The sequence below is a fragment of the Equus asinus genome, chromosome 1 (genome assembly GCF_041296235.1).
Source record: "Equus asinus isolate D_3611 breed Donkey chromosome 1, EquAss-T2T_v2, whole genome shotgun sequence".
NCBI lineage: Eukaryota > Metazoa > Chordata > Mammalia > Perissodactyla > Equidae > Equus > Equus asinus.
In genome coordinates, this window is record NC_091790.1 from 147,004,704 (window position 1) to 147,026,747 (window position 22,044).

Sequence of the window (22,044 nt, forward strand, 5' to 3'; positions counted from 1 at the left end):
AAGAAAAAAGCAAAACAAACAAAATGGGGGAAAAAACCAGTCCCATAAATGTTTTCATACTATTTGTCAAAAATGGCTATTCTTGATTAATTCCCAGAAATTAAACATGAAACACTAGAGGTAGCACCTACATTTATTCCAGAAGTTATTTGAAGCAGGCTTTGACAATCACGCAAACCAGGTGGAGTTCTAAAGTTTCCCAGGAAAGATCAATTTACATCTTCTTTTTCAAGTGTCAATACCATTAATGACCAGCACTTACATCTATATCTCTTATCCCTCAGGTTATGATTTAACTGAAGGCAATAACAAGTCGTGAAGAAGGGTAAAGTGAGTTCTTAAAAGCATCAAGTAGTAAAACATGGACCCACTTGCATCTTTGTAGCCATGTGGTCAACAACAATGTGATTAGCTTTTCTTGGTCTTAGTGTCTTCACTATATAGTTAAGAGTTTGGACCACATTGTTCATTTTTCTACCCTTCTTTAGCCCATAGATTCTGTGATTAAAATAAATTTACAACATGCAAAATGGAAAACTCTACCAAAATAGTGTTGTGGCGTGGAGGAAGAGCTGAGCTCTACCCAGTCAATATTCCACACTCATTGCCCACCCCTAGCTGTGGCTTCTGATTACCTTCCTGGTAACTTCTGGAACTCCATGGAGCACAGTTTGAAAAATGCATAATGTTTTCATCTCTAAGGTTGTCACTAGCTCTAAAATTCTGGATTCTAGGAGGACAAATCCGACTCTGACCCTTATTCCTTTGGGAGCCACATGAGCTAAGAAGCCTCCTTGGTGTTATGCTGACTTAGTCTAACATTCAGAATAATCTTCCAGGGTAGGACTCTCAGAGAGCATGGGATACACAGTTTTCATTGTGAATAAATGCTGGAGATTTGTTTTCTGACGTTACTCACTGTGATCTGACACCAAACACAATGCAGTCCTGTCAGGCCCTGGTAACATTTGACTGTTTTGTGGCACTTATCACATTTGGTTGGGCAGTTGCCTTCAACCCAGTAATGGTGCATGACCTAGAACAGAACAAGACCATTGCGGTAAGAGGAGGCATCCATACGTGCCACCCTCAGAAAGCAAGCACAGCCGCACACTTACATCAGTGTTCTTCTTGGACTTCACGTAAGTCTTGATGCAAGAAGGAGGCGCTCTAGCCACACAGCGCTCGTGGACTGTGTACTTGCAAACTGAAAGGAAACATGTACACAAATTCAGAGCTAATCTTGGTCCTGATTGCAATTTTATAGGGAAAGAATGACATTAACAGAACCTCATTTCATATCCACTGCTCCCTAATCAATCCAATCAGCCGCATCAAGGAAAAGTCCAAGTCGACTGTTTTTACCATGGAATACAAAAGGCCAATTAGTACAGGAAGTATTATGCATGTGAAAAACCAAGATCCTCTATCATGGCATAGCAGGAAATGCTTAATTAAATCAGGCTTCACTCAAATTTTTCACAATAATTCCCAGATGACAAAAATATTAAAGACAAATTGATGACTGCCAAATGGCTTGGTGTCATTTGCTAGAAGGAAGAGATCTATATTTTACAAAGTATAGGCATGAGAGCAGCTGGCAGGCCTGGGAATAAAAGCCCGTGAGTTTATGCTATTTTGTCTATTGATTTATCTAAACCTTAAATGGGCTGATTAGTTTATTTCCAGAGAATAGATTTTATCATACATGCCAGGCCTTCACTAAAAGTTCATCCCTCATCTGCCATCATGGCACTGTTTGTCCAAATGGAACAACCTCTGCTAGGAAGCATAAGATAGATACAGACATATATACATCTATAGATATATATATCTATATATATACACACATATGCAAAATTTTGTATTTATATTCAAATATGTATATATATACATATACAAACATACACGTGTGTGTGTATAGTGTGACATAAAACCAAGACATATACTTTGTCATCTTCATTATTTCATAGCTCAATTCTAACGTAACTTAAAGTCATATACGGATGCTCTTTTAATAAAACACTAGTTCCAAATTAAGAATTCTAAATGCATAAATATATAGAATAAAAATTAAATCAAAAATGACCATGTAGCCCTTTCAATAAAACAAAAACTAACTGCTGTATGCAATTAGAATGAAAAATACTCAATCCACATACTATTTATATATATAAATATTACTATATATACTAAAGTATACATATAGAATATATAGTTATACTGTATATATATGGTAAAATTCTTACAAAATATCCAGATCTGTGATTTCCTTTGGCAACATAGTTTTCCTTCTCTTCAGTATTGGCAATAATGTTAACAGTATTGCATTCGTCACTAATCAGTTAAAATTTGTAAGGGAAATTCTCTCTTTCTATATGACATCACCCAACGTACTTGAGAGTTATCATTTTGTTTTGTATGCTTCCATCATAGAATCTACCATGAAAAATTCTTTCCCTTACAAATGATAGAACTGTAAAAACAAAGTACTTCTTTTGTCCATGAAGAATGTTCTAGTGTAACTAGCCTTTCAAACATGGCCACCAGAAACTGCCTTCTAAAGTGACACACAGCAATTTCACGTAAATGTTTAAAAATCTTTAAACACTTTAAAAAAATCACTTAAATGTGGCACTAAGACACAGTTTTTAATGTCAAATAATACATCTGACAGAAAGCTAATCCCAAACATACTACCAAAGAAGCCACTAGCTAAAAATAATATCTGAAAACTATATACTGTATGGAAGCCAGGCAAGAAATTTGACTTAATATAAATGCATAAAAATAGGATGTGTCTAATAAGCTTAACAGTTGCAAAAACTCCAAACACAGCAGAAAGGGCATGGATGAACAAGTTGCTAGACCATGGAGAACTTGACACTTACCCGAGAACACCGCAATATTCCCTCCGTTTTAAGAGGGACATCAGGGAATATAAAAGTTTCTCGACATATATGTTGTTGATTTAAAAATACTTGGGTGACTTTTATAAATCAATAATAATTAATTATACTGTTAGCAAATTCTAATGGGCAGTACTTACCTAATAGAATAGAATGAAAATTGCAAAGATAAACACTGAAATGAAATGAATTACCACAACTCACGAGTTGGCAATGCTTTGGGTTCCAATATCTATTAACCATATATGAAGATTTTCTTCATGATAGCATTAAAAATCATGGGCTTGAGGTGTAAGATTACTTTGTATTCCTTGTGATTTCTTAATTTGAATGTGAATCAATAATCAACCAATTTAACTGTTTTTTAAAAGACCTGAAGGAATAGACTCATTATAAGAAGTTAATGTATATAGAGTGGCTAACAGAAAAAAAAAAAAAAAGATAAACATGAGTAAGATATAAATATGGGAAACTAGTGGAAATTTTTATAATAATTCCAGAAGAAATGAGAATCATGAATAAATTAAACCACAGTGGAAAGAAAATGGCTAACAAATTGGAAAATGTCCTTAGCTCTTTTCCAAGGGGATGGTTTCCCAAAATTGAAGGAAGTTAAAACTAGAGTGACCTAAACATTTGAAACATTCTGCAGGGAAATATAAATCACAGGTACAGGAAGGGTCAGGATTATTTCCTAGGTCTCCATAGACAAATAGGACTATTCCATGAAATCAAGGTTTCCTCACTGGAGGTGATGACAGCTGGGCAGAGCAAACATACTCACAGGAGCAGCAGAGGCCCTGCTTCCCCACACCGATCAGCATGTTCAGGCAAAGATTGCAGTAGGCAGGTTTGTTAAAGTGCTTGAGTCGCCACACATGCTGTCCGTCATCCTTCACGTTCTGCACAGGACATAAGAGAAACAGATTTCACTTAATGAAATAAACAGTGGAATATGTAAGTGCCAATAAAATTCAGAGCTGGACTGAAGCATTCGAAGACAATCTGTTATTTCATCCCGGACTTTCTCCAAGATCGCCACAGCGTCTAGAAAAACACATGTGCTCTAGTGGAATGAGATCCTGCTAACAAATCTCGGATGCTATAGCAACCCACAAATTCTTGTCTAATGTCAACAGTTCAACAGCATGTCCCAAACTATCATAATGACCTGCCAAAGTGAGCACTCCCTAAGAACAGGGACGTGTCTGCCTCGCCTTTGAATACTTTATCCTTAGCACAATTCCATAGACAAATAAACAAATAAAGAAAGAGAAAATACCCTTGAGTGGAAGAGCCTGAGAAATGAAAACTTGGAAAGAATATGTTAACCTTTACTTAGTAGTAGGAATATGCAAATTTCATGATGGTGGTTAGGTCTTGTAAGGGGGCAGAGGGATAGGATGGGATGGAAAGGAACAATACTTAAAGGTAAGTTATTGGTGATATTCTAAGGCTTCAGATGGGGATTGCTTATATGATATAATTTACATCAATATGTTTTTATATGTCTCAAATGGTAAATTTTAAAAGATAAACTTTTTAAGGTGCCTAACTACCTCATTATTTTGTTCACTCCTCTTCTGTAAAATATGCATGGTTTTAATCTCATAGAAAGGTGGTAAAAATACTAAAACCGTATTACAGTATTTATTTATAACAATCACTATAGTTATTTGCTACAATAAAACTTTGAGTTTAAATTAATTCACATTTTAGCAAAACAACTGTAATTATTACCCTTCTAAGTAAAACTCTGTATAATATCATAATAGCTACTTCGTTAATAGGTATTTAATTATATCTACATTGTTCAAGATTGAAGTAAAATGAAATAATATTATGTGTATGAATCTCTTGAATTCCTTAAGAGAAAGTTAAGATATTAAATGAAGTTACTGTACGTTACTTTTGTATGCACATTTTCTCCACCCTTATGTAGTCCTTGTACACCAGTCAGCAACTTGTATCAAACTCAGACTAATTTTAGACATCATTTATTGGTATTCTATAGAAACCATTATAGGACATTTTTCAGGTTAGCCAAGTTGTCATATTTCTTAAAACACATTCACTTAATAATTTTTTGAGCACCTACTGTGTGCTGGCACTAATACAGATTCTGTAGTACCGGGACAATATGAACATGTTCAGATCATCTTGTTTCTCCTGACAATAAAATATTGACAGTAATGCTTCCTAACCACTTCTTCCTATTCCCAGTCAAGAGATAAACCACCAGATTTGAAGTACCAGATTAAATTCATAGTAACTAATTCTTACATTAGAACCAGAAATGTCAAATTTGCATCATAATATGAAACATTAATGAAATAGCTTCCTAGGAGATAATTCTCTGTGGGTCTCTTGAATTTCTGCACATTTCGTAAGCAGAAGAACTGCCTTTTTTTTCAGGTTCTCTTTTCGAAGCTGTTTGAATAACAAACCACCTTGGACAATAGAGATGCATCTCCCTCCAGAGGTGAAGCAAGTTTACTTACCGTTTAGTATAATAAAAATAATCTCTCCCTTCTAAGAAAAGGTTAAGTAGGTTTATCTATTGTACATTATAAAAGATTTAGTCTCCCCAAGCCAGCGGTTCCAAGCTCTGATGCTGTCCAGCAATTACTCGGGCAGCACTCCATTGCTCCTATGAGACCTTCTGGGCCAGGAGAACTCGCTCACAAATGAAGCTCCTACTGCCCGCTTGCTGTGAGTAAACAAGTACTTTGTTTCTGACCCAGGTGTCTCATGTCATTTGCCAGCATCTATGAAACTGTGGGGAGCTAACTTGTTAACTTGCAAGTAGGGTAACTCTCAGCCCCTTCACAGTTGTTGACAACGCTCAGATTCATTCTTCTGGCAGAGGATTAACAAGCTCTCAACAAGAACAGTTATGCAGAAGGAGTCACGGAGAGGACATCAGAAGACATTGGTGTTTCAATCTTCTTCCAAAACTTAAGAAATAGGCTCTGTAATAATTTCTGAATCCAGTTCTGGTTTGCTTGAGTCATAAGACTTCTAGTATCTTTATTATATGAATGGTATGCTTTACATATTTATTTAACTTTACTATCTTTTGCAAACTGACTATATTTTTAAATTTCTATTCCTTCAAATTAGAATAAAACGGCCTGATGTGAAAAGTTTAAGTAATGGGGTTGTTAATTTTTTTTAAAAAATTGATAAAGTTAGCACTTCAATGCTTTTAAAAAATTTTAAGTGAAAAGGAAAAAGGAAAAATCTAATTTTCATGTGTATTACTGTTCTTATAATCCTTGTCATTATATTTTTAAATGATTGTCCATTACATGTGAATAAGCTTCATCCTGTTGAAGAGCACATATGGACTAAGTTAACTGGCATTTTCCTTATCGAAAAATAAACAAGTCTGAACGTGGGTGTTCTGTCAATCAGAACACTTAGCCATGTTACAGGCTGCAACTGATGTACAAATCCATTACCCAGACATAAAATGCTTTACCAAAAAAACAAATTAAATAGCTTTATAGCTCTTAGCCGGATACATTGCCGAAATATGCAAAGGATGAAATATGTATGTGACTTCAAGAGAAGAAATTGAAACCAGGGGCCAACTACTTCTCAGCAGTGCAAATTATTCTCCAGCTCGCTGGATTTTCATGTCTTGTCTTGTTTGTCTCATTTAGATCATAAACTTAGCGGGGGAGGGGAAGGCTGTCCTTTACTAGATTCTATCAGCCAGTGATGCGCATTCCTATTAGTACTTCTATTGCAAATAAATATTTATTGTCATAGAAAAGAATTTATTTTTATAAAAAAGAAATGAAGAGGAAATCTGGAAGGCTTGATTCCTGGCCTACTATGAAAAGGTGGATAAGCCATTTCACCTTTCTTCTTATTTTCCTCTCTAATAAAATGAAAGGACCCACTTTCCTCTCCCAGGCCATGGTGTGAGTTTCATTATGCAATACCTGTGAAGTCAATTTAGCTCCTCAGAATACTGGTGCTATATAAACAGCAAATATTATTACCATCATTGGGTTGAGTTGTGTAACATCCCAATGTTTCAGCCAAAACATTTGAGAAGGATATTTGTAGGTTTACTGTACTTTATTTCACAAACATTTTATTCTCATGATTTTTCATTACCAGATATTATACTTCATAGAAATTTATTCCTGATATTTAGAAAACGCCGTATTTTATAATGAAGCAGCTCAGTTCTGTGCTGACGACAGAAACGTTTAATGAAAGCTCGGCATGTTCACACTGAGAAGGAGCCCCAGGTTCTTCCTCCCCTTTTAAACCTTAGAAGTCAAAAGGAGGTTTCAAAGGGAAGAATGCCCTTTGGAACTTTTTGAAACCTATTTCATTATCCTAGTAATTTCTAAAGTTTTAGTTTTTCCCTACATATATCCCAGATCACATCACATATAGTATTCAAGTGAACTGGGGCTATTATAAATAATATCATTTTTTAAAAGATCTCAAGGAGAAACGTCACTGAGGTCACAGCCAAAATGCTCCTACCCTACACCTAGCCATACCTATGTTTCAACTGACTTCACTTACAACGCACAGAAGAGCTAATGGTGCAAATTCATTCCAACTCATTAAATAATAAGCACCACTAAATTGCCTGGCTTTTCTGTTCAAGGTCTCCAAAAAATTATAACATGAAAAAAGCTGTTCTTTTAGACAAAAAGGTGAGCTGCATCAGGCCTAGGCAAAGAGAATGCAGAGAGAAGTTTTAAAATTGTGAGTGGTGGTGCAACCAACTGTTCTCTCCAGATCGCACTTTCTGACGTCAGGCTCAGACCCTGCCCTTCTTAAGGTTCAAATGCAAATTCAACACCACTAACACCACATAATCCTTTTCCTTGACTGACCCAAACTGGAATCTCAAAAATTTTTGCATTTATCCAGTTTCATAACTCTTTTCTAGATTGAGCAATATATAAACAGCAGAAGAACAACTCAACCAAATTAAATTAAATTAAAAAATTGAGTGTGAAACATTAGTTTACCAAATATAGCTTAGTCTGTTAAGAGTACATCATCTTCTGCTTTCCACCATACTCAGAAATTTCATCAGAAATCAGGAGGCAAAACAAACAATTACTTTTATTTTATTAATTCAGGCAAAAAAAAAATGCATCCTAAAACATTTCAATTAACAGCAAAGTTTAAACAATATATTGGGATTAAAGACCAGTATTCTGGGAGCATATACAGTGAAATCAAAATATATATCCATTCAAAAACCATACAGGCCAGATGTGGGCACAACAATCAAATAGTAAGAAAGTATCTTATTTCAAGCCAGACTCCTAGTTAAATGTGTATTCCTGTTTTTATGATAATATGAATTCAGGAATTTTCCTTCAAAAATCTAAAAATGATCCAAGATTATAGATTTCAGGAATTGGAGCATTATTTCTTGTTCATCTAGGAAAAAGAACGTTTGAACTGAAAGAATATATAAAAGGAAAGGGATATTCTTAAACTTCTTTTTATTTGTCCAGAGAGAATAATTGACTGGCACAAAATGACCTTGTTAGTTAACTACAGAGCCAGGGTGAAGACCAATTTGATAAAGTTCACTATGTTCTCTCTTCATTAGTCCTCATGACTTGCTGAGGTTGTCTAATTGAGCTAAATAAAAGTTATTACATTTGTTTCTCCTAAATGACTAAAAGTAAATGAAAACCTTTTCTGTTTGTAATATGACAAATTAGTAATAGAATAAATCAGGGTTCAAACTACGGCCCTTGGGTCAAAATGGTCAGCAACCTGCTTTTGTAAATAAAGTTTTATTGGAACACAGCCTTGCTCTTTAATTTATGCATGGTCTGTGATTGCTTTTGTGCTATACCAGCAGAGTTGAGCAGTTGCAACAGAGGCCTTATGGTGCTCAAAACCTAAATGATTTGCTATCTGTCCCTTTACATACAAAGTTTACCAATCAATGGAGAAGAGTTTATTGCTAGATACAGTTATTTTAACAAGAAAAACATGTTCATTGAAAATTTAGATTTTTTTTTAAAAGTAATTCTTCAATGAAATGAATGCTGAAGGAGAAATGAGTAAGTCTCAGGTATAAATTTTTTATTGTAATCAAAATCACATATGCCACCCAAACTCTCAATTTTCTCTCAGATGTAAGAGACTGTACCACTTCATACTGGGGGTCATGAAGTTTGAAGGACTTCCCATAAGACAAAGGAAATGACTCTTACTCTCTAGCATTTGATATAGAATCAAGTTCTGATAAACTACATTTCTCATTTTGGCACCAAAACAGATATTGTTTAAAATAAAGTAGCTTTTAAAACTCTATTGATGGAGAAAAATAAACTACAATGAAATCACAATTGCTCTGCCTTACATTAGAAGTGAGGATTACTCTCCCAGGACAATAATCTCATCTGGGTAATTTGGCTAGTACAACACAGTCACTTTCAAATACACTGTGGTATTTAACATGCACTATCAATTAGAATCTACTCCCCGAGCTCATAATTGACACTAGACAAGAATAGATAGGACAACAGAATAAGATAGGCCCCACAATAAACGGCTGGATTCAACCTAACGCTTCTAGATTTCCAATTTGATAAACCAAAGTGGAGGAAAAATGGCATCATGAATCAAATTCTCTACAGGTAATAACACATCAACTGCCTACAGAAAAGGAAGTAAATCTCAATTACTAAAAAAAGGCCCTCATCACTCAGTTGTCATTGTGTCATTCCTACTTTGTAAAACACTTGCCATACCTTGGAATTAAAAAGCTGTTTCTAACAAATAAATGCTGTGTTTTGCGATCATAATTCCATGGTTTATACATCTTTATTAAAGGACAATTTAAAAGCTTTTTGGCTTTTTTCTTTTTTAAAAAGTGAAGGAAAAGGGATATTACTCTCAGAATTGTTCTTTGCAGGTGAAAAATCCAATCTCATATTTAAATTGACTTATAAATGTTAAACAATGTAGCCCTGCCATCTAGTGGCCATCACTGGGAACACAGCTTTGGAACACAGTTCTGGTTACCACCTTGAAACCCTAAATTGATTTTTCCTACTACACTCCAAAAACATCTCTTTTTACTAAAAACATGAAATACAAATTTAAGAATATGAATATAGAGTAAATTATGTATCATTAACCTGATGGGCATTAATGACAAAAAATTGTCATTCAGTTGAAATAAAGTTACTGCTACACTAGAAACTGACAAGGTATGGTATTTGTTAAAAATATTTTGAGGTAAATCCATACAGATTTGTGGACTATATTTACCCATGCTATTTTCATAACTTCACAAGTATCTATATTTATGAATCAAATTATAAAGAATTTCTAAAGCATAGTTTCCAAAGAAACACATCATTTCAGAATCTTACTGTGATATTTAAAATAGAGATGACTAAGTCTCCATTACTACACTTTCTTGTCCAACTCCCCAACTACCGAATGGTTTACTTACTCCTTCCTGCGTCTTCTCTCATTCTGTCATCCAAGAATTTCCATAAATATTTAGAATAGACAAAATTTTAGTTTAAAAATATAAGATTCCCTTCTAGGGAGCCACTATAATTAGAACTTCTTGACTAGACATTTGACAACTATGCTTCAGCGTTAAGTATAAACTCAACCTTAAAACGTCAACATTTTGTCAATTTTCTTTGTTTTCTCCCAATAGTCTGATTTACATATGCTTTTGTTGGAGGTATATTAAACAAACAAATATTTATAATACAGAGATATATAATAAATTATTTAAAAAGACACTAGGTTGTGTATAGTATAAGAACATCAGACACAGGGAAATATTGCTTTATTAATTTTCAGAACGTAGAAATATATATGTATTAACATTAAGATCTATATTTATTATCTTTGTTTTAATAAGTTATTTACTTTGAGGGTAATTTCCCATACGTCACCTATTAGTAATTTTTCTTTTCCTTCCTCTGACCATATCTAAAATCCCAAGGGCCTCATGAAGGGTAAGGTTAACCTGAATGCAAAAGAATTCGAAGATCTAAATGAAAAAGAGGCAAATGATCCTATCCTGAAGCCCAAACCTATATGTAAATACGTACAAACGTATTTGCATACTTTCTCACATGTTTTACAAACACAGACTGTACGATTTCTTGAGGGCTGATTTTAAAATCTTGGTATCTTGAATAATCACGGTATAGTCGAATCTGAAAAAGTGTTACTGCTAGTAACAAGAAGTATGAAAGTTTTTCGATCAGCAGCAAAGTGGTAGACACTAGGTTCTTGTACCTCAAAACTCTAAATATTGTATGTGTCATGGTGCTTTGCATCAGTAACATCCTTTCAACCTGAGGATACATTTTACTGTATGCATGTTACAGTTAATCTTGTCTAACTATTAATGCTAAATACAGAAATCTAGTATTGACTCATTGGATTTTTAAATTAATTGTTGCTGAAATTCACATCAAGGCTGGGGCATCAAGATTTGGTTTCAAAGTCACTATCATATCACATTCTGAACTTAGGTTGATCTATATTATCCCCCCAAACCAGTATTTAATTAGCACTGGAGGCACTCATATAAGAAAATTTTTGACAGGCTTACAGTGAAAGCCTGGCTGATCTGCTGATATGTAAAAAAACTTATGTTTGATATATATATATCTATAATTTTATTGCATTTATATATATCTTATGATATATGTCATGATATGATATATACCATGATATATATATATATATCACCTCTCAACAATCTTGGTATATAATTGGCTTTTCCAAATATAGGTTATCAATAAACTTTATCTTCATGGGGAAGGGGAATATGGAATAAGATGGAGCACCAGAAGAGCCACAGAATGCAATAATATTGAGAAGTTTCTTGCATTAGTTAAAATGAGACGGTCAATAATTTTTTAAACTAGATTATACTTTAAATTGAGGGAAAAAACGAGAGAAATTGTGTATTAAATAATAAGGTAATACCTAAAATGAGTCAATATGTTCATGGCAAGTATTACTATACAAGGAGTCATGGGTAAATTGCGCGGTGGCATACTTATTAAAAGGTCCAGGTACTAACTACATGTTTACTGGTAGAAAATGGCCAGATGAATTTATAATCAAAACGTGTAATAGAGAACCCCACTGACTTACCACCAGGCCACCCACTGTGTGTTACTACTCACATTTTCCAAGCCCAGAAGCACAAGAAGTGGAATTGTTGTCATTCCTCCTTGGATCCATTCCTCCAGAGAGACCGTTCCATCATGATCATAGTCAATTTCTTCCATCATTTCATGGAGGATCTGGAGTAGAAGAGATGAGGGAAAACTTGCAACGAATCAATAAAATAAATTTCATATGATACAACGAAGCATTACGCTGGTTATAAAAAACTATGACTACTAGCTAAGTGGAGAGCGACACAAATATCTGGGTAACTCAGTACAATGTTAATCCTATTACTGAGAATATAGTGGCTTTGTTATGATTTCTAGAACCTGACTACTTACACTGATCGCTTTTAGAAATAATTGTTTAACATTTCAATATTTTGTCACTGAATGGTATGGCTAAAACAAGAAGGTATCTTTAATTTAAGGATGAAAATGGTCTTTAATTGCTTTCTCTAGATTATTTTTTTTAATTCAAATATATGCCAGATAATGTCTGAACAAATTAACTTCATGGCAAAGTGCTGAAGTAATTCTTTGCTAAGTGGTAAGGAGTGGGGGAATTAAGTTGCTTTTAATTGCCTATCAGAACTTAATAGAGCCAAGAACTTAAACGATCAAGTCATTTTTGATTAGATTTCTTTTCTAAAGATGACTTGTACAGTGACCGAAAATGTTCTGCACAGTGTGTGCTTGTAATACATTTATCTCTAGGTCGTATAGAGTTAATATCAGTATTTAATTCAAGGGATTCTCTGAGAGTTAAATGTGTTAATATATTATAAGTATCTTCAAATTACATCTAGCATATATCGTGTCATGTAGGTGTTGTTAGTGTTACCTTTGCAGAATTTATATGAGTTGCAAACGTGTTACCCTTGGCTGCTGGGAATGTGAAGTACTTCCCATCTAATGGCATCAAAATGGCAGACCAGGTGGAGCTCTGGTGAAGAAAGTAACTCACCATCTTTATCTAATATGGAAACTTTAATCAGTTTGGCAAAAGAAAGAAATACAGAGAGCATTAGAACAAAGATTTGAAAAGGTGCAATAAATGGAACATTTGACACACTGACAGAAGTGTTGTTTGCCTGAAAGTTCCTGAATTTGGTCGATTGGAGTTTTCTCAGGAAGCATTTGAAAATCAGATTATTTTCCTTCATAAAAGCAAACTTATCTATAGGCATTCGAAAGAAAGAGGCTTTTTGGAACAAAATGATGCTGAAATAATTATTTCATCATTCTCAAAATGAAAAACAGGGGAAATTATTTAGAATTTGGCAGAATGGTGTAAGAGCTTGTTAAAACGTCTTGCCCCTTGAAGGCACTCTGATGAAGTAGTAGAAATGAATAAATGAGAAGAAAACTAAAAGACAGAGTATTTGTTTCAGACGGCTAATGCTTTCATTTTGTACCTAATAAATCTAATGTTAGAGCCTGGGTTCGTTTTTGAAAAACTTCTTCCAAGAACATGTCAGTCTTCCCTACTAACTGCCATCAACCTCAAATGTTCAATTCTCTTGATTCAGGTATGCAAACTTATCAAAGATCTGACAATGTGTACAAAGTACACACGTTTAAAATGGGGAGAGCTGTTGCATCATTAGGCAGGATGAGGCAGTTACTATGGCAGTAAACACAATGCACAGTAAGTCTTTGATCTTGACTTTCTACTATTTACACCAGGTGGAAGTGGCAGACAGCAGTGTGTGCAATAAATGACAAATAATGTCATATAGTTTATTATTTGTATTTTCCCGAAGTTATTTGTCATAACTAGACTGCCCAGCCACAAATCGTTCCCTTCCTTACAGCATCCAGATCCCCCTTTTCTCAAATGACACTCTCCCCAAATCCCCTGCCACCCCAAATATTTTTTGTTGAGAAGTGGTGATGCCTGCTTCTGCTTTGGAAGCTGATAGAAAAAGATGCCCCTTTCCTCTATCACTCCAGTGAGGACAAGGTGCTTGATGGATAGATGAATAATACTCATAGGTATTAAGGTGAGTAGGATGAAAGCTGTTTTAGATTAACATAACCAAAAAGGGCAACAGAATTTATAAGCCCCTTGATTTCAGTGAAAATAGTATTAACATGAATCAAGAAGTATTCTCAGAATGAAATACATGTTGCCATTTACCTTATTATTCTATATATGAACTGCAACTTTAATTATGTGCACAGCATGTGCATTTCCATATCCAAAAAAGGAAAAACCAGCTGAGTGAAAACTAGGAAAAACCCCAGTCCCAGTAGAAATTGTGGTCTCCTTTGTAAGTGACATTGCACATGACTTCATGGTACTTTATTGGCATTAGTTTGCCAAGCAAGGAAAATGCTATCAGAGCTCTAGACTCACATAATCATGCCATTATCATGCTGTTAACTGCATAAATGTGAACCGTGGTTAAAGAATAAGCTTTCTGAATTCATATAAAATGTAAACCATTTAAATAAAATTGATGTGTACTTGTTTGATTCATGTACAATTTGCTAAACTTAGTTTCAAAAATAAACTAAAATCAACAATACATCAACTCTCCCAAAAATATTACTTGTGGCTAAAGTCAAAGTTTCTGATCAAGTATGTTTTAATATACATTTGAATAATGTTGTAACTTTGGTATAAGTCTACTGAAAATGAGAAGTTTTTATATTCTTATAAGCATTGTTAGATACTATTTTTCTAAATTTCTAAGCTCTATCTTTACCTAGCTGAAAAGCTTTGGGCAAGTATCTTTAACATTTGGGGGTCTCAATTTCTTCAAGTGTAAAATGCATAAAATGGTAGTATCGACCTCAGAGAGTTACGAGCAGTAAATACCACATATACCCAAGATAACACAGTGCACTGTGCACAGTAAGCTATCAGCATCATCTTCTTAACCACTTCATCCTCTTTTAGAATGAATATTTTAGCTATTTCCATATAAGGAAAATCAGAGAGATCATAAAAAACATATATCAATTCTGACTTTTTTTATGGCACAGCATGACCTTGGCAGTGTCCATCAGCAGCTTCTATTTACCTACATGTATGCAAGATTGCCATCCAAATTAATTTCCATGAGGAAGAAAAGCAGAAGTTACTGCTAAGAGGTTCAGAATACCATATATACCTTTTCTTGTTCAAGATCCAATTTACCCACTGATTAGAAATAGGAACTTAGAGTTAGCAAAAGAAAACAACAAATGACAGTGATACATTAGGGTGCCAAAATAGACAAAAGAGAAAGGGAACTTCTGGAATTTGGTCAACAGTTAAATCATTCATATACCTACTGGATTAAGTTCAGTGACATCCCATTCAAGGTACTCTGCAACATGCATCATCTGACTGATGATGTTTTCTAGCTCCTGGAGGAGAGAGAGACAGAGAGGGAGAGAGAAGGAATACAAGTTCTAAGGAAGTTCTTGAGCTTTGACTTACAGGAATTATTTTGTTGAACTTGTAAAGAAGTTATGATTAAATTTATAGAAATATAAATTTCATATTATTTGTATTTATATTATAAATATATATACTTATAATAATTATAATTTATATAATTTATACAATAAAATAATTTATGAAATAAATATACGTTGATATTATTATATATTAACATATTATATATATCCTTTTTAAAGGTCTAATTATACATAAATGACGAGCCTAAATGTAAATTCATTTTGTACTTAGTCTAGAAATCTTCACCAGTAGAGGGCGCAACCATACAAAGAAAGATTTTCTTCCAGGAGACGAGGTATAAGGAAGAAAATCATTCTTTGGAAAGGAGTGTCTGACGAAAGTAGGAGCACACATATTTTCACAAGATGTGATTTTTAAGTCACTGAGTGTCCTGATCTTTGAGCTTGAAAATAGGTGTGGAAGGGTAGAAAGAAGTGTTTGAGGGCAACTGAGCAGTTTATTTTTATTCTGATACACTAAGAACGTATATAGACTTTTCCAGCCATGTACTGGGATAATTCACTCTGCTAGAGGTATGTTTGGGATGAAGGTTTGGAGGCCAAGTACACGTAGAGTTTATTTTATGTGGAGATAGAATTTTAGTTTGAAGTTTTACATTATTCCGCACAAATGTCAACTCTTTGAAGAACTGCTAGTTAATGGGTATATGGCTGGGCTATATAAATTAAAACTTTTTTATACCTATTTTTTAATGTTTTAATTTGTCCTTATCTCCAGAACAGAGTAAACATACTTTGTAAATGCTAGTAATTTTAAATGCAGCCAACGACATAATTAAAAGTGGTGTTTTATAGTATGATAATTGAAAATACAAGAAGTATATAAGAGTAAGGCTTGAAGCATATTAATCAAAGATTATTGTACTCAAATTTCTCATCTAATATATGTAGTTAATATTCCTGGAATGAAAAAGGAAATATGGTAAAAGATGTTTTCTTTTAGGAGGTCATGGATCCCTCTGAGAAACTGATGAAAGCTACACGCCCTCTCTCCAGAAAAAGGTAATCATGAAAATGTTATGTAACACAGGTTGCCCCAGAAACAATATGCATATAAACGTATTTATTACAGATAAGAAAATTTTTAAACACCAATCGTTTAGAATTATAGGCTGGAATTGTGTGTGTGTGTGTGGGAGTGTAGGTGTGTGTATGCTAATATTCTTTCACCTTCTCTATCTTTGCTTATATACGTCTTAATGGTTTGGAACAGTTGAAGTCCCTGGACATGTTTTTAGGAACAGAAACTATTTTTGGTGGACTATTATTTAGGCAAGTGACATTAGATAAGTCATTTAACCTAAGACCGTTTCCTCATGAGTAAAATAGATATTCTAATCTAAGTTCATAGAATTTCTGCAAAGATTAACCATGCTATTACATGAAATACATTTATCTTGCCTGGCAAATTGCAAGTGATCAATAAACATTAACGAGGATTATTAGACACAGTGACCATTTTTCAAAGTATCAATTTTCCTCTGATTTGCCTCCAATATGTGAACTGCTACATCTTTAAATTTCCAGGACAAATGACATCAGAAGGTGCAATTTCAACCTGACATTGAACAAAATACAATGGAGTCGTGAGTTGTGTGGAGAAAACCATAAAAATTAAATCCAGACATTTAAGTACAAAAACGAAGAGTATAAGTACAAACAAATTTATCTGTCTCCTACTTATTGTTTAATATTGGGAATATAGTTTTAAATATTGCTAGTAATCTACTATATGTTAACAAAAAAATGGCCAGAGACCAAAAAAAACCATTTGACTGAGTTTTCAAATCAGCTGCCAAACCATGGCTAAAAGCCTAGTGAAGAAACATTCTTTTAATTTAATTAAAAAGAAATATTAAATAGAACAAATCTGCATTAAAAATATAATTTCCGTTAGTGTAGTCAGAAGTGCTACAATAAGCATATTGAAATATCTAGAAGAAATCTGAACTCCTAGCTGTGAAATGCCACCAGAAAATGAGCAAATCTATCTTGCAGCTTAATATTCCTACATGGAAAACTGAACACTACTAGACATATAAAAATAATGGCATTTGCAAAATGAGAGACTTAAACATGGGAAATCCCACAATCACAGCCTCAGTTCAGATTGGGGCTCATTTCCTAGAGCAGGAATGATATACTTTTTCCCTCTCTGGAGAAGCTGCTGTACCATTATCCTCCTCAGCGTTACACAAGTACATCTCCAGATTCACTGCTGTGCTTCTAAAAGCCTATTGCAGTTTTGCCTTCGGGAGGGACATCAGAGGATGAGAGAAACTCAATTATTATCAGAAATAGTGTTTATTTTAATCAATATTAAATACATTAAAACATTTTCTTTTTAATATACCTGTGTACTTCAAAATTTTCATAATGTGACACATTCTTTTATTAATATTCTTCTATTTCCTTTATAGAAGAAGAAATAATGTAATATGCAAAATATGTTATTAGTAAATATAAAATAAATTATTGGATGGAAGCTGAGATGGATTTACATGTGAGACACTGATTTGTGCAGTAGAACTAAGAGTCTAACTACTTCTCTGAAAACTATCAATGATTTGCCTATATTACAAACAAAGGAAACATCCAAGTATTCCTTTCAGTTAATCATACAGAGATGACATTTTTTCTTCTATTGCTTTTTATGAATAAAACTGTGGATAATGTGAGTTGCATTTAAAATTGGATGAGACATTTTAAAAAGGAAGTTTCTCAAAGCAATTTGTAAATATATTTACCTATTTCAACAGCATATATGACTAAGAACACTTTTAAAAAGTAGGAGAGTAATAAAATGATTAAATTGACTTTATAATTCCTCTAATTTCTACTCGTATTCTCGATATTTTTCTTACTCAAATCTCACTGATTATTTTTTTTCTCTCCACATCAATGGTCTCAACTTTCTCTTATGTTTTATTCACATGAGGTTGGAGTCTTCTTTATCTTTCAGTGCATAAAATGTCATTTTTTAAAGTAAATTATTCAATACAGCAATTGTAATCCTAACAGTTTCCTCAGATCACTCTCTTTCAAAAAGTCAGATGATAAAAATGCTGTGTGAGTGCATGGAAATTATAGTAAGTGTGTCTTCAGTGGTAATAGCTATAAATTTATTCATTGCATTTTCCAGAACAAACTACTTTGAAATTTTCACAGAAAATTCAAAGAAAAAAATTACCGAGCTGTCCAGGAAGCCATTCCCATCTGTGTCATAGAGGCGAAACATAACTAGAATAAAAGAGGTGTTGAAAAAAAGATTATAGGCGAGTAAGATCAATGTCCGTATAAGGCATATTCTTTAAAATTTATTTCCTGTTGAAAACGAATACCAAATCCATCCCTGCTCAAAGCAATTGATTTGAGAGGGTCTTTTCTCAAGATACGCTGAAAATGAATTAATCAGTTAGTAAAAATATTGGATATCAGATATAAAGTCTATCAATTTTTGTTACATAGCTAGAAAACACTAACAAGTACTATTGTTTGTTCAAATTCTTTATTACAAGATCATTAAATGGAAACTGAAAAAAGAATAGAAGAGAATGAATTTAGACATTCAGAGTCTGGATATTAAAGGGCAGAGTAGATGAGAAGAAATGACCAACTTGGAGGTCTGGAAATCAATTATAATTTGAATCCACCATCCGCTATTATGTGAGCTGAGTCAAACACTGTTTTCTCATCTGTGAAATGAGAATAATCACCTTGTCATAAGATACCCATTTGTTTGAAAGTTAAGTGAGAGGATAGACACAAATGCATATCAAAAGCCGTAGGTCACTACACAAATATAAGCCATTGTTTTGATTGATCCCCAAACAGTACGGGAAAGGAAGGTTAGTGCAAGATAAGGGAATTTTTCTGATGGAAGATGGTAACACATAAAATGCATTATTATAATGGTGTCTTTGTTTAAATCTGAGATGCAGTTTCATAGGGTATAACCACTCTTTGAACTAATCAAGCAGGAAAAGGAGAGTGCTCTCTTTGTGGCAGTGAGCTGAGGAAAGAAGGATGGCTGAGGTGCATGACTGGCCTGAGGATTCCCTTGTATAATTCACACACCACCAGGAGACTACAGAAGAGGCTGCAGGAGCCGTTTGGAGATAAACAGAAAGAACAACACAGCTGTAAAAATAGAGGAGTAGAAGTGAGGGTTTGTGTTGGGTTTGTATAATTCCCTGGAGAATCTTGATATCTGAGGTCTGTAATACTAAATGAAGACATTGATAACTGGAGGCATAATTATGCAATGACCTCGACATATATCTGTAACTAATTATTATTTTTGGATTTAAAAATAATTATATTCTATCAATTCTAAGATAGGATTACTTATAAGATATAAAGCTAGTCTGCATATCAGTAAAAGGAAAAAACGCTGGCAATGTGCCTATCATCTTCTATTTATTGTAAAATGAAAACAGACTTTAAAGATGTTAAAATATAAGGAGAAAATGCATACATATTGAATTAAGAGAAATAATGTTAGCCTGGCTAAAAGATGTTAAGATCCTCATTTGCAAACCGTGATGATTGTTGGCTGTCATATACTCAATAAATGGGAAGAAAATTCAGAAAGAAAAAAAACCTACCACAATGTGGATACAGAGCATGTCCACCTTTTCCAGTCCAGCAGAAAATAGTAAAAATATCTTTGTAAGTGACAAGGATTCACACACCACTCAGAGAATGGGTTAAGTACCAGGAACAAAGCAAGGACTTACAAAAGCCTAACTACATTTTAGAATGAAGGACACTTCTATCTCTGTCAATCCTTATTGGAGTAAATGACTGTTAACCCATTTCATAACAGCTCACATATATGGACACGCTATGCCTATTAGTAAACTTTATTGGAAACATGAGCTCAAAGACATACACACAAGTTGGGTGGGTGTGTGGGTATCTGTGATTCATTTTGGTAGCCTCTGAAACTTCTTCCTACGGTCTAAAAGCTACGCTTTGCAAAGCACAATAACAGATGAAATCCCAGATACCTTTTATTTACTAGCCTGACTTGAAGATAGAATTTGTACACGACCCAAGCTCCACCAATCAGAAGCACGAGCCCAGACATCAATCAGATGCCAGTGACCCATGAAAAAAGGGCTGCACAGAATCCATTCTGGTGATGGGAGGCAGCAGCAGCAGTAGCAGTGATTGAAGAGAGAGCATCCAGAGTCTTGGATGTTTCAGGGGTGTTGGCATTGAAAGATGTTCCGTCTGTACAGAGAGGCAGCAATGGGTTTTTTCCCCAGTCCAATTTAGTATGTACCTAGTTTAGTTATTGCTTCAAACAAGAAGCCTCCTAATCTGGTTCTCTGACTCTCCTAATGATTCTGTGTGCTCCTCAATATAATTTAAAAAGTAGTAATAGGGGCCAGACCTGGTGGCCTAGTGGTTAAGTTCAGCACACTCTACTTTGGCGGCCCAGGGCTCAGTTCCTGGGCACAGACCTACACCACTCTGTTGGCAGCCAAGCTGTGCTGGCAGCCCACATACTAAAAAAGAGAGCAAGACTGGCGTGGATGTCAGCTTAGGGTGAATTTTTCTCAGAAGAAAAGAAAAAAATAATAATAACCCGCTTGTTAAAAAAATAAACAATTAAAAACTAACCTGTTTCTCTGTCTCTCCCAGTGATACTGTGCACTCAACCTTGATTTTAAAAATGAACTTATTGAAGTATTACACCTATAGAGAAGTGTAACATTCAATAAATTATCAAAGTGATCACACCAATGTAACAAGTTATCCAAGTCAAGGAATAAAATATTGCTAACACAACAGAACCCCTCTCATGCTTCCTCATCATTATTCCTCTCCTTTCCCCAGAGATGACCGCTATCTTGACTTCTATATGCATTCTTTTGAATGTAGCATCATTTACTGAACATTATGTTTTGGATCTTCATCTGTATTCTTGCAAATAACATTAACTCATTTTCTTTTCTGCATATTATTCCAATGTACAAAAATACCACAATTTATTCATTCTAAAATTGAGAGATATTTAGGTTGTTTCCAATTTGCTATTTCTAGTAATGCTGGTGCGATTTCAAACAATTCTGCTATAAACCTTCTTGGAAATGGCTTTTATGCTTTGATGAACATTTGCCAGTTGTTTATAAACCAGTAAAAGGGAAGGAATCTCTGGGTCATAGGATTTGCAAATGTTTATGTTTAGTTATATTGCCAAACATTTCAAAAGTGGTTTTACCAAACTAGATTCTCAACAGCAGTCTATGAGAGTTCGAGCTGCTCCACATCCTCACCGACATTGGGTATTACCAGTCTTCTAATTTAAACCATTCTGGTGGAGGTATAAGTGGTATACCACTTAGGTTTAAATTCCATTTCCCTGATTATTAGTGAGATTGAGCTAATTTTCATATGTTTATTGTCCAGACAGGCTTGAATATTCCCAGCATATACCAGACCTCTACCGTTCAAGGTCTAGCCTATCTAACTACAATTACGTG

The 22,044-nt window shown here is 34.2% G+C and overlaps 1 protein-coding gene across 6 annotated transcripts in view; it reads right to left on the bottom strand.

Annotated features, from left to right (window-relative positions):
* DGKB (diacylglycerol kinase beta) overlaps positions 1–22,044 on the bottom strand; it is a 685,277-nt gene that overhangs the window by 473,636 nt on the left and 189,597 nt on the right. For all 6 annotated transcript variants that reach the window (XM_044766591.2, XM_070509328.1, XM_070509320.1 and 3 more), the window contains 6 exons: positions 18,741–18,790; positions 15,362–15,436; positions 12,092–12,211; positions 3,694–3,811; positions 1,119–1,207; positions 920–1,036 (listed from right to left, as the gene is read on the bottom strand). In XM_044766591.2, the coding sequence (XP_044622526.1) occupies positions 920–1,036; positions 1,119–1,207; positions 3,694–3,811; positions 12,092–12,211; positions 15,362–15,436; positions 18,741–18,790 (569 nt within the window). The remainder of the gene's footprint in view (positions 1–919; positions 1,037–1,118; positions 1,208–3,693; positions 3,812–12,091; positions 12,212–15,361; positions 15,437–18,740; positions 18,791–22,044) is intronic.